Source organism: Pterocles gutturalis, unplaced genomic scaffold, assembly GCF_000699245.1.
Source record: "Pterocles gutturalis isolate BGI_N339 unplaced genomic scaffold, ASM69924v1 scaffold8807, whole genome shotgun sequence".
Taxonomy (NCBI): Eukaryota; Metazoa; Chordata; class Aves; order Pterocliformes; family Pteroclidae; genus Pterocles; species Pterocles gutturalis.
In genome coordinates this window covers 30,488-43,628 of record NW_010115267.1, presented here as the reverse complement: position 1 = coordinate 43,628, position 13,141 = coordinate 30,488, and the positions used below count along the sequence as shown (strand labels likewise).

General features: G+C 40.4%; 1 protein-coding gene across 1 annotated transcript in view; it reads left to right on the top strand.

Moving 5' to 3' along the window:
- The first annotated feature begins 1,379 nt into the window (after positions 1–1,379).
- The window catches only part of LOC104462960 (uncharacterized protein KIAA1671-like), a 27,221-nt gene continuing 15,459 nt past the window's right edge, over positions 1,380–13,141 (top strand). The window contains 5 exon segments of the mRNA XM_010075122.1: positions 1,380–2,983; positions 3,706–3,799; positions 5,629–8,042; positions 8,044–8,833; positions 9,528–9,650. Coding sequence (XP_010073424.1) covers positions 1,380–2,983; positions 3,706–3,799; positions 5,629–8,042; positions 8,044–8,833; positions 9,528–9,650 — 5,025 coding nt within the window.

Below are 13,141 nucleotides of genomic sequence, written 5' to 3'. Positions count from 1 at the left end.
AATTAAGAGTATGACAGATTTTAAAGGAAGAAAAAAATGCATCTAACTTTAGCCACCTGCATCTGCTATGAAGTTTAAATATACTTTTTATTAGCAAAAGTTCAGGTTACTTCTTGTTGCTGAAGTTCTAATTACTGAGGGTTTTACCTTGTTGCTGCAGTAAGAAGGTAATTAAAGCCAAAGCTCATCTCCTGCCTTTGTTTGTGAGATATCGCAAAAACTGCTTTGTCATGGTAAAAGTCATATTTTGATTGAAAATCAGCCGTTTGAAGGTCAGCTTCTCAGGTAGCACTTCACCTACTGTTGTCACAGAAAAGAGATTTAAAATAGAAAGTAAATGACAGTAATAGAGATTACAGCCATACAGAGCTTTGTGTTTAACCAGTGATTGACAGCACTTGCATCTGCAAACAGTGCTCGTTGAAATGTGGTTTTAACTGTGTTCAAATTTGGTCTATTGTGCAGACCAAATTATTCACCCTTCACAGTTACGCTTTTCAGGCTTTAGGGGATAATTTCTTGTTTATTCTTTAATACCTGTCTGCAAATGAAACATTCTTTTGCTTTATACAGTTAAATCTGGTGGTTTTACATTTCAAAATGGGAGCCAGGTTTTTTTTTCCTTAAAATGCTCAGGGTCATTACCTGTGTAGTTCTGGGTATGTGCCACACCAAAATCTGAATGCTCTCTGTTTATTTGCAGGACAGGTCTGATCAATGTTGCTGAAGTGACCAAGATCTTGCTGTCACTATGAGAAGTGAATCAGCTTGTGCAGACTGGTTGCAGCAGAAAATGCAAATTATGGTAAGTGGTACCACAGCTATTGGAGATCTGTGGAATATGCATTTATTTCTGTTGTTTAACTGTAGGGCTTGGCTGATAGATACCACTTTCAGTCATTTTTGTTAGTTTGAAAGTACACACTCAATGGATGGGGCCAGCTATTTATATTGTAACAAGGAGTCGGTGTTTGTATGTCAGTGTTGAGATGTCTGGCCTCAAAAGAGAAGTTAATTGCTTTATCTGTGAGCATCTTAACCCTTGAAGCTTAGGTGACTAGTGGGAACTCAGCGCTGTGCAGATGCTCTTGTAGGGTTTGTGATGTCTTCTTTGGTTGTTAGCCCTAATCAATAAATAATGGTGTTTCTTGCTGGTTTTTTTAGAGGAGGAGAAACAGTATGTCTTTCATACACTCTGTAAACAGCATATCTGAAAGGCACCTTAATCTGAGTTTAGCTACCTTATGAATGTAAATTAGAATGATGGTATTTGATGTTCATGCTGACTCTGCATCAATACTGGCATTTTCTTTCTTTTTTTTGCAGGTTCTTTTTCCTTGTTGGATTTTTTCCATTCTTCTGAATGTGTAATTACGACTATGGCAACAAGAGTAGAAATAAATTCTACTTTGGCGTCTTTGACGACAGTACCTGACTTAAGTGAAATCAGAAATGAGGATAAATCCCAGCGTGTGTATGTAAGTGTGCTTTCAGATGCGAGTAACAAGACAAAGGAGGCTTCAGCATCACTAACTCTTGAAGAGAAGAACAAGTTTGGGAGTACTTTGAGATCTGCAACAATGCCGTCGCTAGGATCAAGGCCAAGACTTTTCCCAAAGCCTTTTTCTAAAGAGAAATCTTCAGATACTTTTGCAAATGTAAAACCACCTGTTCCAGCTTTCAGATCAAGTAGTCTTATTAGAAAGGCCACAGAAGAAATGTCATCTGTTAAGGGATTAAGTGGAAATGTTCCTCCGTTAGTAGATCAGAAGGTGATTGAAAATGAAAATAAGGCTGGCAGAGAAGTAGTCACGAACATGACTTTCTACACCGGTCCCAGTGCAAATACTGTTATTCTTTTTGAGAGAGCAAGCACAGAGGCATCAAAGGGAAGCCTGGCCCAGGAAAAAAGGGCTGCTGATGAGCACAGAGTGTTCAGTACTACGCAAACGAAAGAGCTTCAGTGCAGTGCAAAGCTGGAGAAACCATCTCAGCCAGCTGAGACCTCCAGGAATACTGAAGGGTCTCTTCATAGGCAGATATCGCTTTCTTCCAGTCTTAGACCAGTCTCCTGGAACTCCCTCAAAACTGGTGAAAAGAAAGATGCTTGTGGATGTCATCCAGGGGAGAAGAGCAATGATGATGCAAATAATACCAACAATAAAGCTGATTTCTCTCCTGATGCGCAGCAGCGGCCAAAACATAGACCAGTATCTGCTATTTTTCTGGAATCATTACGAGATCAAAGGCATCGCACTGTGGAAGCTTCTGAGGAAAAGTCTCCTACAGAGAAGTCCTGGGTTAGAAAACCGAGGCCTTTGTCCATGGACCTGACAGCGAAGTTTGAACAGAAAGATCTTTCTTCTTGCAGGAAGACTTGTTTGTCTCATGAAAGCAAGGAGAACGTACCTGTCACTTCTCTTACTGATGTGGGCTGTCACGGTCAGTCTGAAATGGGGCCAAAAACTGAAGAAACTGAATTTAGTAAAGACAGTTCTCCTAAAACAAACTTGAAGTGCAGTAGTAAGGACATTGGCATCCTAAATAATGGAAAATACGTGTGGGAAACGAAGCTTAAAACTAAAAGTGAACAAATTGAGACAAAACCAGAAATAATGGCTAACTTGCAAAGTTCTGAAAGAAGCCATGAAAGCACCACTGAAAGCAGAACTGACAAGGAGGGGAGAGGACCGGGTCAAAAGGAAACATATATGTTTCTAGGCTGTGAAAGCCCTGCGGGTTCCTCGGAAAAAGAGAACAATATCGTAAGAGGTAGCGTTAAAAAACACATCAGTTTGTTTACTTCAGAAAATCCCAGTACCTCAGTGGATCCAGAACTCCAGTCAGCTGCTGAGGGGGAGAACAAGTGTGTGAACATCCAGCAGAGGATCAAAGAGCTGACAACAGAAAATACTGATGTTAAGCCGGGAAATGTGCGCAGGTCACTTCAGTCACGACCACTTTCTGCGGACTTAACAAAGATGTAGGTTGCAGAGAAGTTCTCTTTAATCCTCTTAACTTCATCATATTGAGGAAAACTTGCTCTTTCAGTACAGTACAATAACTACATGTTTTGGTTCCACTAGATGTAATTATTTTTATACTATTATTCTTCAGCCTCTTTCCCACCTTTTCCTACCCCTCAAAAAAAAAGAAAATTTAGTGAAATAGACCCTGACAACAGCTGCAAAAAAAAAAAAAAAAATTGCTGTCAATATTGTGGCCTTTGCATGTTAGTGTAACTGTATATCTGTTATTAAAATGTCATGCACTTTGAAATCTTGAGGTGAGCAGACTGCAAGCTTATATTTGTGAGAAAGCACAAGAACAGTTACCATGTCTTTGACAGCGGTATAGAGTATCGGGTTTTCAGCCAGACAGGAATCTTATTTTGCTGTCATATTAAAGCCTGAAGATCTGTGCCTGTTCTGCCCAAGCTGTGGCAGTGAGCAGCTGAGTATTATGTGATTTGCTGATTTTTACGGACCAAAACAATCTGAAGTCCTATACTGTGCAGTAATCTGCGTAACCAGGGTTTCTAAGGAAACAACAATCCTTTGGTCTAGATACAATTAAACCACCAAATACAGTTAGTTACAACATGAAATAGTGATGGTTAAGAAATATAATTTATTGGATATTTTTTATCAGTCTGCTTTGGTAGGACACTGGACTAAAAGAAGTAACAGAAGTCTTTTGTCTTAGGTTTTCGAGTCCGACATCAACCAGTGAAGCAAAGCCTGAGAAACCTGCTGAAACTAGAAATGACTTTGACAATGAAATACAAGAAAATCAAAAAGTAAGCAAAAGGCATGAGGTGGTGTGGGCTCCAGTGAGGTTTGCATGTAGAATGCAGAGAGCACTGTCCTGTGTCCTGTGTGTCTTTAGCAATCAATGACGATAAAATGGGTATTGAGGGGATTAAGAATGAATAATCCTAATAGGGTTACTTGTGTAAGTCTGTCGTTAGGACGCAGTGATGAAGGATGGGAGTTCCACGTCTGTTTTTGGGAAGTTAAATATGCGTGCTGTTAAATACATGGGGCGGTACAGAGTGAGGAATATTTTATATACTGTTCTAATGGCACTTGTAATGCCCAAAACCCCATCGCGCATCAGCTACGGCTGTCGTGGTTTGTGCGGTGATTATCCTTTATTTTCTCTGAGCATAGTGTTAGTGTGGTGCATTTCTACACCGAAGTCACAGCTCCTTATCGAGTACACGCTGTACCTTTCAGGTCAGTCTCCTAGAGGACATTGAGTTGCGAGTTTTGACAGTGAAGCTTTACACAGAAAGTTCTCATTTGCTGTGAAAGCTGTTGGGCTGTCTTGGTTTCTAAGCAACATTTTGGTGTTGCAAAACATTAACTTCTCTGCTGACACTTAATATTGGAGATTTAATGTAGTTTTAAGGGTATTTCTTGTGAGTTCTTGTGGCTGTGCTTTTTTTTTCCTGACTAGGTTTAAAATAGGAATATATGGTAAAGGAAACTAGCAGCTAGATACAGTTTCTGTAGTTTAATATAATTTTAAAGAAGATCAATTTGTTTTAAAAATAAAATCTTCCATTAATGGAAGTGCTGTTTTCAGAATCTGATAATAAAGGAGGATTAAAGAAATTATTTTTAATTCCTAGAAAAAATATAGGTCCGATTTTAAACTATTTGTTTATAAATGTCTTTAGTGTTTGTTTTCTGACATTCCTCAGCTTTGTTTTAAAGAGAAACTTAAGTCAATTCTAAGTTTCAGATTTTAAAACTTGAAAGAAAAAGATTGAACTCTTGTAGGACCAGGGAGTATTCTTTGATTCTGTTTGCTGTGCTTTTTCAACAAATGTTATTAAGAATAACAGCTGTCAGGATGCTAGTTGTGTTTCCTGCAGGTAGATAACAGTAAAGAATTGGCAATAAATATTAATTCTCACTTTCTCTTTTTAATTCAGCTCAGCCTTAACATTCTTATTAGCTGAGCAGCTCCAGCTGTGATATTTACTCAGATCTTCATGGTCCCTGCAGTCACTGACCATGTAACTCGTTAGGTAGTGAACAGCTACATTTGAAGAGACATTTTTGACAAAACACAGTATATTTGGTGTCTCCCAGGAGTTTACACTTCCTGTGAAGGTGCCTGCACCCCTGTGGTACTGTTCTGTGCTTTGCTTTTGAACTTTAATTGCTGTAGGGCTTGCAACATAAATGTTCATAAATGTTTCTGTGCTAGTTGGGGTTATGAGCCTTCTAAAGTTTTGTACTATTTTTGCGTGTGTTGTCTTCACTGGGGTGTGGTGTGGGTATAAATTCACTGCAGATTAAAATGTCTTGTGAAATCTGAGCTCAGGAACTCACAGTCATGCATATCTCATGTACCAACACTTCATACACTTTTCCTTTTTTATATTAAAAGTAAATATCTCGCTATGAGATAATTCTGTTGCAGTCGGGATTCAGGAGCTGGAGGTACACCTCTGCTTAGATTACCTTGGTCTGGGGGGATTTTGTGTTCAGGGAACATGGATGTGTTGAACTTGTGCAGGCTGTGTTGCACAGAGTAGGTTCAAGTAAGTTTTAAAATATAAACTTTGGTACACATCTTTTAAATTATTGTAACTGTTGCATTTTCTTGTTCCAGAGTAAGGAGATCAAGCTTACCCATGGCACAGATTTCACTGAATCCCATGCTACTGGGAACCCTTGGAAACCCCGGCAGGTTTTAAAAATAACAAATAAACTTGATCAGATAGAGAGGACAGGAAGCTTCCTTGGAGATGGTCAGCGTTTTTCTCACCAAAGCGAAAATACCGTCTCGTTCACAAGCAACTTGGAAAAAAAATTAAAACCAACCACCCTTATGGAAAAGACCTACATCAAAACTGTCCGAGCCACCATGTTTGACCATAATGTTCAGAGGCACAATGTTGCTGCTGGTCATCCTGGAACTGATGCTGCACTGAAAGTGAATAAGGAGCTGGAGGCAAAGCATGATGTGGGGACTTCGGGGCACAGCAGACGGTCGTGGATGGGAGAAGTGGAGGAAACTACTAGTGTGAAGAAGGAGTATCACAAGCAATCTGATTCATCAAAACATATAGCAGATGTAGAAAAAAGTGGAAAAGCAGCTTTTTCAAGTGAAGACAAGAAAATGACTCCGGGAATTCTCTTAGAAAAATCGGTGGTTGAGAAAAGTGAAAAACCTACTCCTAAAAATGCAGAAGACTCTCTAGTTTACCAAAGAATAGAGCCAAGGTACGAAATCTTCCAGACGTGTGGTGAAAGAGCTCTTAGTGAAGCCATTACAATGGCTCCTGAAAAAAAGGCCATGACACTCAGAACTAGAAAATCATCTGTGAAAGAGAATAAAAACAGTGAGGATGTTTTACACCCTGGCCAGTCAACTAGGACAACTAGTAAAACTCTCTACTTGAAAGAAGATAACATAACTTCAGAAGCTAGAGACATGAAGGGTTTTACGAGCAAGTCTGTGTTGAGAGAACCTACTGAGCTTTTCTCCAGTGAATGCACTTTACCTGAAAAGAAAAAAGATTTTGAGAAAAATGAAACTGATCCAAAATTAGTAGCTGAGAAAATACCTTATTCTACAAACAAAAGCAAATATTTGGGAATGAATGAAAAAGTAAACCAACTACACTCTGAAATTAAAAATGATAAGAGTGAAGTCTCTTCTGTAGATAAAGCAGAGAGGTCTAATATTATGAAATGCTCTTCTGAGAGGAGGAGTTTTAGACCAGGTGGCACAGACAGCTGCGAATTCAGAACCAACTTTGATCATGAAGTTACTTCAACAAGTGTAAATAAACATGGGGTCCAGTCTTCTTCCCTGCTTTCAAGTGGGCAATTCTGTAAATCTTCCAGTAGCCACCATCCTGATACAAAAGTACTGACCATCAGTAAAGAGGAATCGAGGGTCTCTGGTTTAAGGAAAAGTCTAGACTTAAACTGCAAAGAACAAGACTTCAGGTTAGATAGTACAACTCATGAAACCAGTGAAAAAATCAAAGTAATAGATCCCGAAGAAAAAGTCAGAAGAACCAGAAGTAGCGTTTCTGACTTGAAGATTTCTGAAAGGTGGAGAAGAAGGACCTTGCCTCAGGATTCTGTCAAGACAGAAGATGTGGTGTGGCTCACCCCTGAGAATACCAGAAGGCTAAGTCGGACAGATTCATTGCAATTGGATGACAGTTCCTTTAAAAAGAGAAGCAAAAAAAGCACTGAAGGGCTGGAAGGGAATGAGGCAAACCAAACTGCTCTTGGCAGTCCCAGTGATCACTTGAAAAATCACAGTTCTGCCATTGAGCCAAAGGCAACGTATTTTGCAGTGACTTATCAGGTTCCTGGTAACAAGAAAGAGAAAAGCTTTGCTGGTACTCCTAGTGCAAGTGAAACTAATGCAATTTCAAGCTCAAGTGAGGGAGCAACAATTAATCTGGACCCTGTTTTTCCTGGAAGGTCCAAACCTTTATTGCAGCAGCCAAATAAAAATATGACGAGTACGAATTGTAGAGAGGACTCACGAGAAGTGCATATTAACAAGGATTGGGTCAAAGAAGAAGAAAAAGGTGATACTTTTTCCAAAAACATTGCATTTAGTAATTTTCGTGTGTCTAGGAAAGATAACCAACAGCATCATGAAAGAGGTCTGGATCATTCTAAAGAGAGAATTATAGATGTTGATGCTTTCCTATTAAAACAGGATCTGGAAAATACAACTGAAACTGATCTTACAAGTAGCAGAAGAAAAGTCTCCTCGTACCATGAACCCAAACCCCCCCTGCGTTTTGCACAGTTACATAAAGACAGTGAACTGGTTCCCTCGAAAAGTAGTGAAAATAATTATGATTTATCTGTAAGGAAGGCTGGGGATCGTTACAGATCCCAAATTCTTGACATCGATGCGCTTATGGCAGAATATAAAGAAGAATCAGTCAAGGCCAGTAACATGCAAGACAAGCTCTCTGAAGATCACAGTGTATTCAGTAGGGAGAAATCAAAGAACAAAAGAAATGTGTCAGAGAGGACAACTTCTTTAAGAGTGGAAGGGATCAGATCATTATTCTGTTAATATCAAAGAAGCTGGCTATGCAGAAGAGTATCACAGGCCAGAGAAATTAATTCTAAATGAAAAGAGCAAAGAGAAACTGGAATCCTGTGGCACTGAATTTGATAAACAAAAGTCCAAAGACAGAAAGTTCAGCCCTCCTTACTGGGGAAATCCTAGCAGCTTCTTTTCAGATAAGTTTGTAAATTCACCCGTGGAGTTCCCTAGGAAAAAGACTTTCATCGTTGATGAGGATGAAGAAGTGAACTTAATGTCCAGGAGTCAAAGTTCAGAATCGGTAGGTGATAAGGTACAGCCTATAAATGCAGTTGGTACAGACCAAAGGTTGGAAGTTAATTTTTCTTCCAGGTTGTCCATAAAGGCAGATGGTGGCCTCGTACAGAGGAAGTTGGTCACAAAAGAACAGTTCTTGGAGGTGTCTCCAGAAAGCGATTGGAGCAAAAATGTAGGAAGAAGCTCTTTAGCAAGGGACAGAGACAGTGCAAACAAGGTGACATGTGAGAATGACTCTTCCAATGTGAAAAGCAAAACTGATTGGAAGAGCTACACATCTGGCTTAGGAAGTGCAGCCCCAGATTTGAGACGATCCTATTCAGAAAAGAGCCGCCAAGGAAAAGACAATCTACTGCTTATGCAAGAGGCAAGGGGAAGAAAGGATCTGCAGCGATCCAGGCAAAGCTTCCCGTTGGGAAGTGCGGATGATGGGTGGAAATACAAGACGTCATTGCAGTCAGAATCTTTCTTCCACGAGGATAAAAAGGTATTTCCAGATGGTATTTAAGTGTTTCCTGTAACTAAAACTGAAAGCGAGGAGGAGCTTTTATGATGTCTCTCTACTGCTTTTCAGCGTTAGCTGTGGCTTCGCAGCAAGTGAGCAGACACATACTTTTCAATAGAGTTCATTTCCTTTGGGGTTGTGTTTTCTTGAGGAATTTGTATTGTACTAGATGACTGAATTTGTTTCGAGTGTATAAATATTTATTGAAGTTTCCATGGAGAGCTTGAAAATGTTTTAAAACATGTCCATATTATTCTATTAATGCTAGGAACCTAGGATGTGAAATTGTTAACTCTGCAATGTTATGATTATTTGAAGAAGTAGTAGTTTGGGTTTATTTTATAAGGTGTTGACAGTGAATTTTTTGAAGTTGGTTTTTTTTCTGAAGGGAGCAATTTTTTGTTTTTTGGTTTTTTTACTGAGTGAATGGCCCTCATTTGTGTGTGAAATTTCACTGCTGATACTGACCTTGGTGAAATGCAAGAGATTCCCTGAACACAGTGACACATTGATGCATTACTGCACAGCCAGTTGGACGTTGATGGCTGGAATATTTTTTCCGTTTTGCATTTTCAGCTTTGAACTTCCATCTGTTTTTTTCCCCAAAGTGGATTTTATATACAGATGTGTGTGTATGCATGGACATGTACTAACATATATAACTTCATTTTAACAGGTTTCTAGGAAAGAGTGGACCAAGCAGAGTTTGGACAAAACAGACGGAGCAGATGTTTCATTGGTTTCTACTCAGAGAAGCCGCCACAGTTTTCATAAGGACAGAAGGGCTGATAGCAGGACGGTATGTGCTCCTGGAGGAGATTTTTGGGCAGGGGCTAGGGGAGAGATAAGGGAGGTGCAGCCTGGCTTACTCCGTTCAGCACTGTAGCTGTGCAGGAAAGTGTGTCCCCTCCTAGCAGTAGGAGGAGATGTACTTTCCGTGGAGTTTAACTGTCAGAGAACGCTCCTCCCTGGGATTCCACCACGCTGGTCTGTGCCAAGTCTTCAAACACAAAGCATTAACCATGCAGCTTGCTCGTTTTTCTTTCTGAGGAAAGAATTTTCATTCTTAAGATGGGTCTAGATGATGCTTTTTGTTTGTTTCTTGGCTTAGGTAATGAACACTAGTTAGATTCCAGAAAAGATTTTCTGGAAGATTGTGCAGACAAACAGAACCATGTCATAGCCTGAAAAATGATGGGTTTAATTTTCTTCTGTAGGCAGCACACAGTGAAGAATCACAGCTGACTTTTTTGGTAGTCTGATTTGTCTCTAATATGCATACTTTTGGGGTAAATTCCCATGTAAAGTTCTTGGGTGATATCCTCCTAAGTTACAGGAGGATTTCCCAACTTCATTCCACAGACAAGTGTTGGGAAATAGTTACCATCCTATGTCCAGATGTTGTTCTGAAATATAAAGCAAAGATATGCACCTTCAAAAATTTACATAATAAAATAAATATCCAAATCTTCAGTGGAAAATAAAGGATTTGTAAACCACATGAACAGAATAGAACTTTACAATTTTGAGAGAGACATTGCTGCTGCTACTGAAATACTTCCTTACTGGAAGGACTTATTTTGAACCACTGTAAGTGCTATGCTTTTTTTTTTTTCTAACCTTGTGCATGGAAACAGATTTGGTACACTGGCATAATGCTGTAGTCACTTCAGAGTGCACTCTTTTGTACATACATACGTATTTGCTGTTTTTTGAAAATCTGGATGTCGCACATCTTTTGAAAAGTCTTCCACTCGAATGGCAAAGGGTTGACAGGAAGGTGTTACCGAGCTGTCCCAAGGTCAAATCTCACCTGTCCTCTCGGTCTGCTAGCACACTCGTGTGGTGGCTGCGTGCATTGCCCTCAGCAGAGATCCTGGGTTCGTAGTTACTCGTACTGCTATGTACATCCCTGTAACAGAGAACAGACAACAAGATAAAAAACAAAAGGAACTGAGCGAGTTCTTTTTTCCTCCTCAAGTGAAGAAAAAGAAAAAACCCAAACCTATAAAGATGTTGTAAACAAGTTCCCTAATAGGAGTTTTGGAAGCAGGGTAGTATTATTCCAATTCTAGTCTTAAAACTTCATGGAAGGTATCCAGGGTCTGATATCCGTCATCTTTCCCATTCTTAGCATGGACTTCAGGTTGAATGTTCACTTTAGTGAGAGTTTGGCTTATTTAAAGACTTGGTGATTATAATTTCATCCCTAAAAGTTTTTCTATGCCATTAGCTTACAGTGCAAATATGTGAAGGTGTCATTGACAAGGCAGAACACGTGGGGGAGAAGTGCTGTCAGAAATGGTGCTGGATAATTAAACTCTGCAGGTAGTGTACTCAGATAAATAGGACTGATTTCTCCAGCTTGGTTGTTAAGTGTGAGGTTGCTCAGAATAAACCTTTGACTTGATCAAGTGTAGCCCGAGAGTGGGAAGGAAAGCTCTCCGCCTCACTAAGAGAGAACTCACATGTCCAGCATCCACTGGCACTCAGTAGGATCCGAGTGCTTTACTCCTTTGTACTGCTTTGAAAAGCGTAGTCGTGGTGTGTTTGTTGTTCTGCAGCGCCATGGTAGCAAAAAGGGCAGCCTGTCCTTCATGCATCTAAATTGTGAGGGAGCAGGAGCAGAGAAGCAATTTTTACATGTACTCGGGAGGTGGAAAGCTTCCCCTACTTTTGTTTTGCAAAGCTCCACGTGGATATTGCAGAAGAGTTTGTAAAACCGAACACCTTCTTCTGGCACCGAGGTCAATACCTCTGTTTTCATTTGGAGAAAACACAAACGCCTTTGCTGTGCAGTGGCTGTTCTCATCTGTGCGTTTCAGTACTTCCCTCTGGTGGAGAGACGCGTTGTGCTTGGGTTTGAGGGATGCGGGAGGTCGGGAGGGATCCACAGGAGAGTCCCAGTGAAGTGACGTTATTTCCTCTGCATGTCAACACAGTCTGTGTTTTGCTTAGTGTGCGTTTCAGAGAGGATTAGAAGGAACAAAACTGGTTTGAACAGTTTCTAGTCTGTCCGTTTAGTTGGGAAGTTACTTGTTTTGTCTTGTGGTAGAGTGATAAAACCCTCCACTGCAGCGCGTGGCACTGGCCACTGAAGATATCGTTATCTGCCTTATCGCAGTGCTCAGAGTGACAACTTGCTGCCTTTGTTGTAGAATAAAAGTCTCGTTCATATCCACTGCTAAAGTATTGTAATGAACTGTCCTGTATTCTTTGGTATTTTACAAACCAACTTAGAAGTAATTTGCATGGGTTGCCTTACTTCCCATCTGCCTGTGCTAATGAACAACTGCTTGAATGAAATTTTCCAAGACAGCTAGTGAACTAGATTCTTATGGATGAACACGATTCCAGTTGGAAGCAAGGTGCAATAGTACAATTTTACTTCTGAAGAAGTCATTTCTTTGTGATTACATTCTAGGGAATCTCATTCCAATTAGGTTATTTTTTGAAATGTTTTGTAGGACTTCTTTGAAATCAAACTGCGACAACATACAATTGATTATACGGGGTTGGTGGTTGAAATTGCGAAGGGAAGATACTCCAGAGATTGAACACTCTTCTAGCTGGCATTTTCTAGCTGTTTTGAGTTTGCATTGCTTAAAAACAGACTTAAGGCTTTTATAAAGATTCCAGCATCATGGCTAGACTGTCATAGTCTGTTTTTATTATGGGGGTGCTTTTCTCTCTGTCTCTTACAAAGAAAATCCTCAGTGCTGGAAGTGTTGCGAGGCTGGTAGAGCATCCCAGCATTCAAAGAGATGCTGTGTGTTGTGCTTTAGCCCTGGCTGCATCACAGCATGGGTATAAAAATAAAAGTTGTTCTCCTTCTGTTTGCTCAGGACAACTGGGATTTCAGCTCACAGAATTGGCTGCAAACCTCTCGGGCTCTCCAGCAGGCAGAGAGCGTGTCTGCGTGGCTTGGTGCCTGTTACAGGAGTCGTCCTTAGACCTTGAAAGCAGTTTGAGGGACTGCGAGCCTCTGCCGTGACCACCTGTAAATAGGGAAGCCACTGGAATTTCAGATGTTTGCAGTTCTTGTCTTTCGCAACTTGTCGTGATTCCATCACAGCTGACACAGGTCTTTACTTGGCTGACGTCCCGGTCACGAACCTCAGTTCCTGATTAGGTCATCCAGACTGATAGGAGTCCTGTGAAGTAAAAACTGAGGAATGTGCCACAGGGCTCATCCCCCAAATAGAAGCAAGTGCTCTTCCTCTGCTGGGCTGAAGGCATTGTGCCCTCATCTAGAAACTGGGCAGCTTTAATGCAGCTGTGCTTTATAAC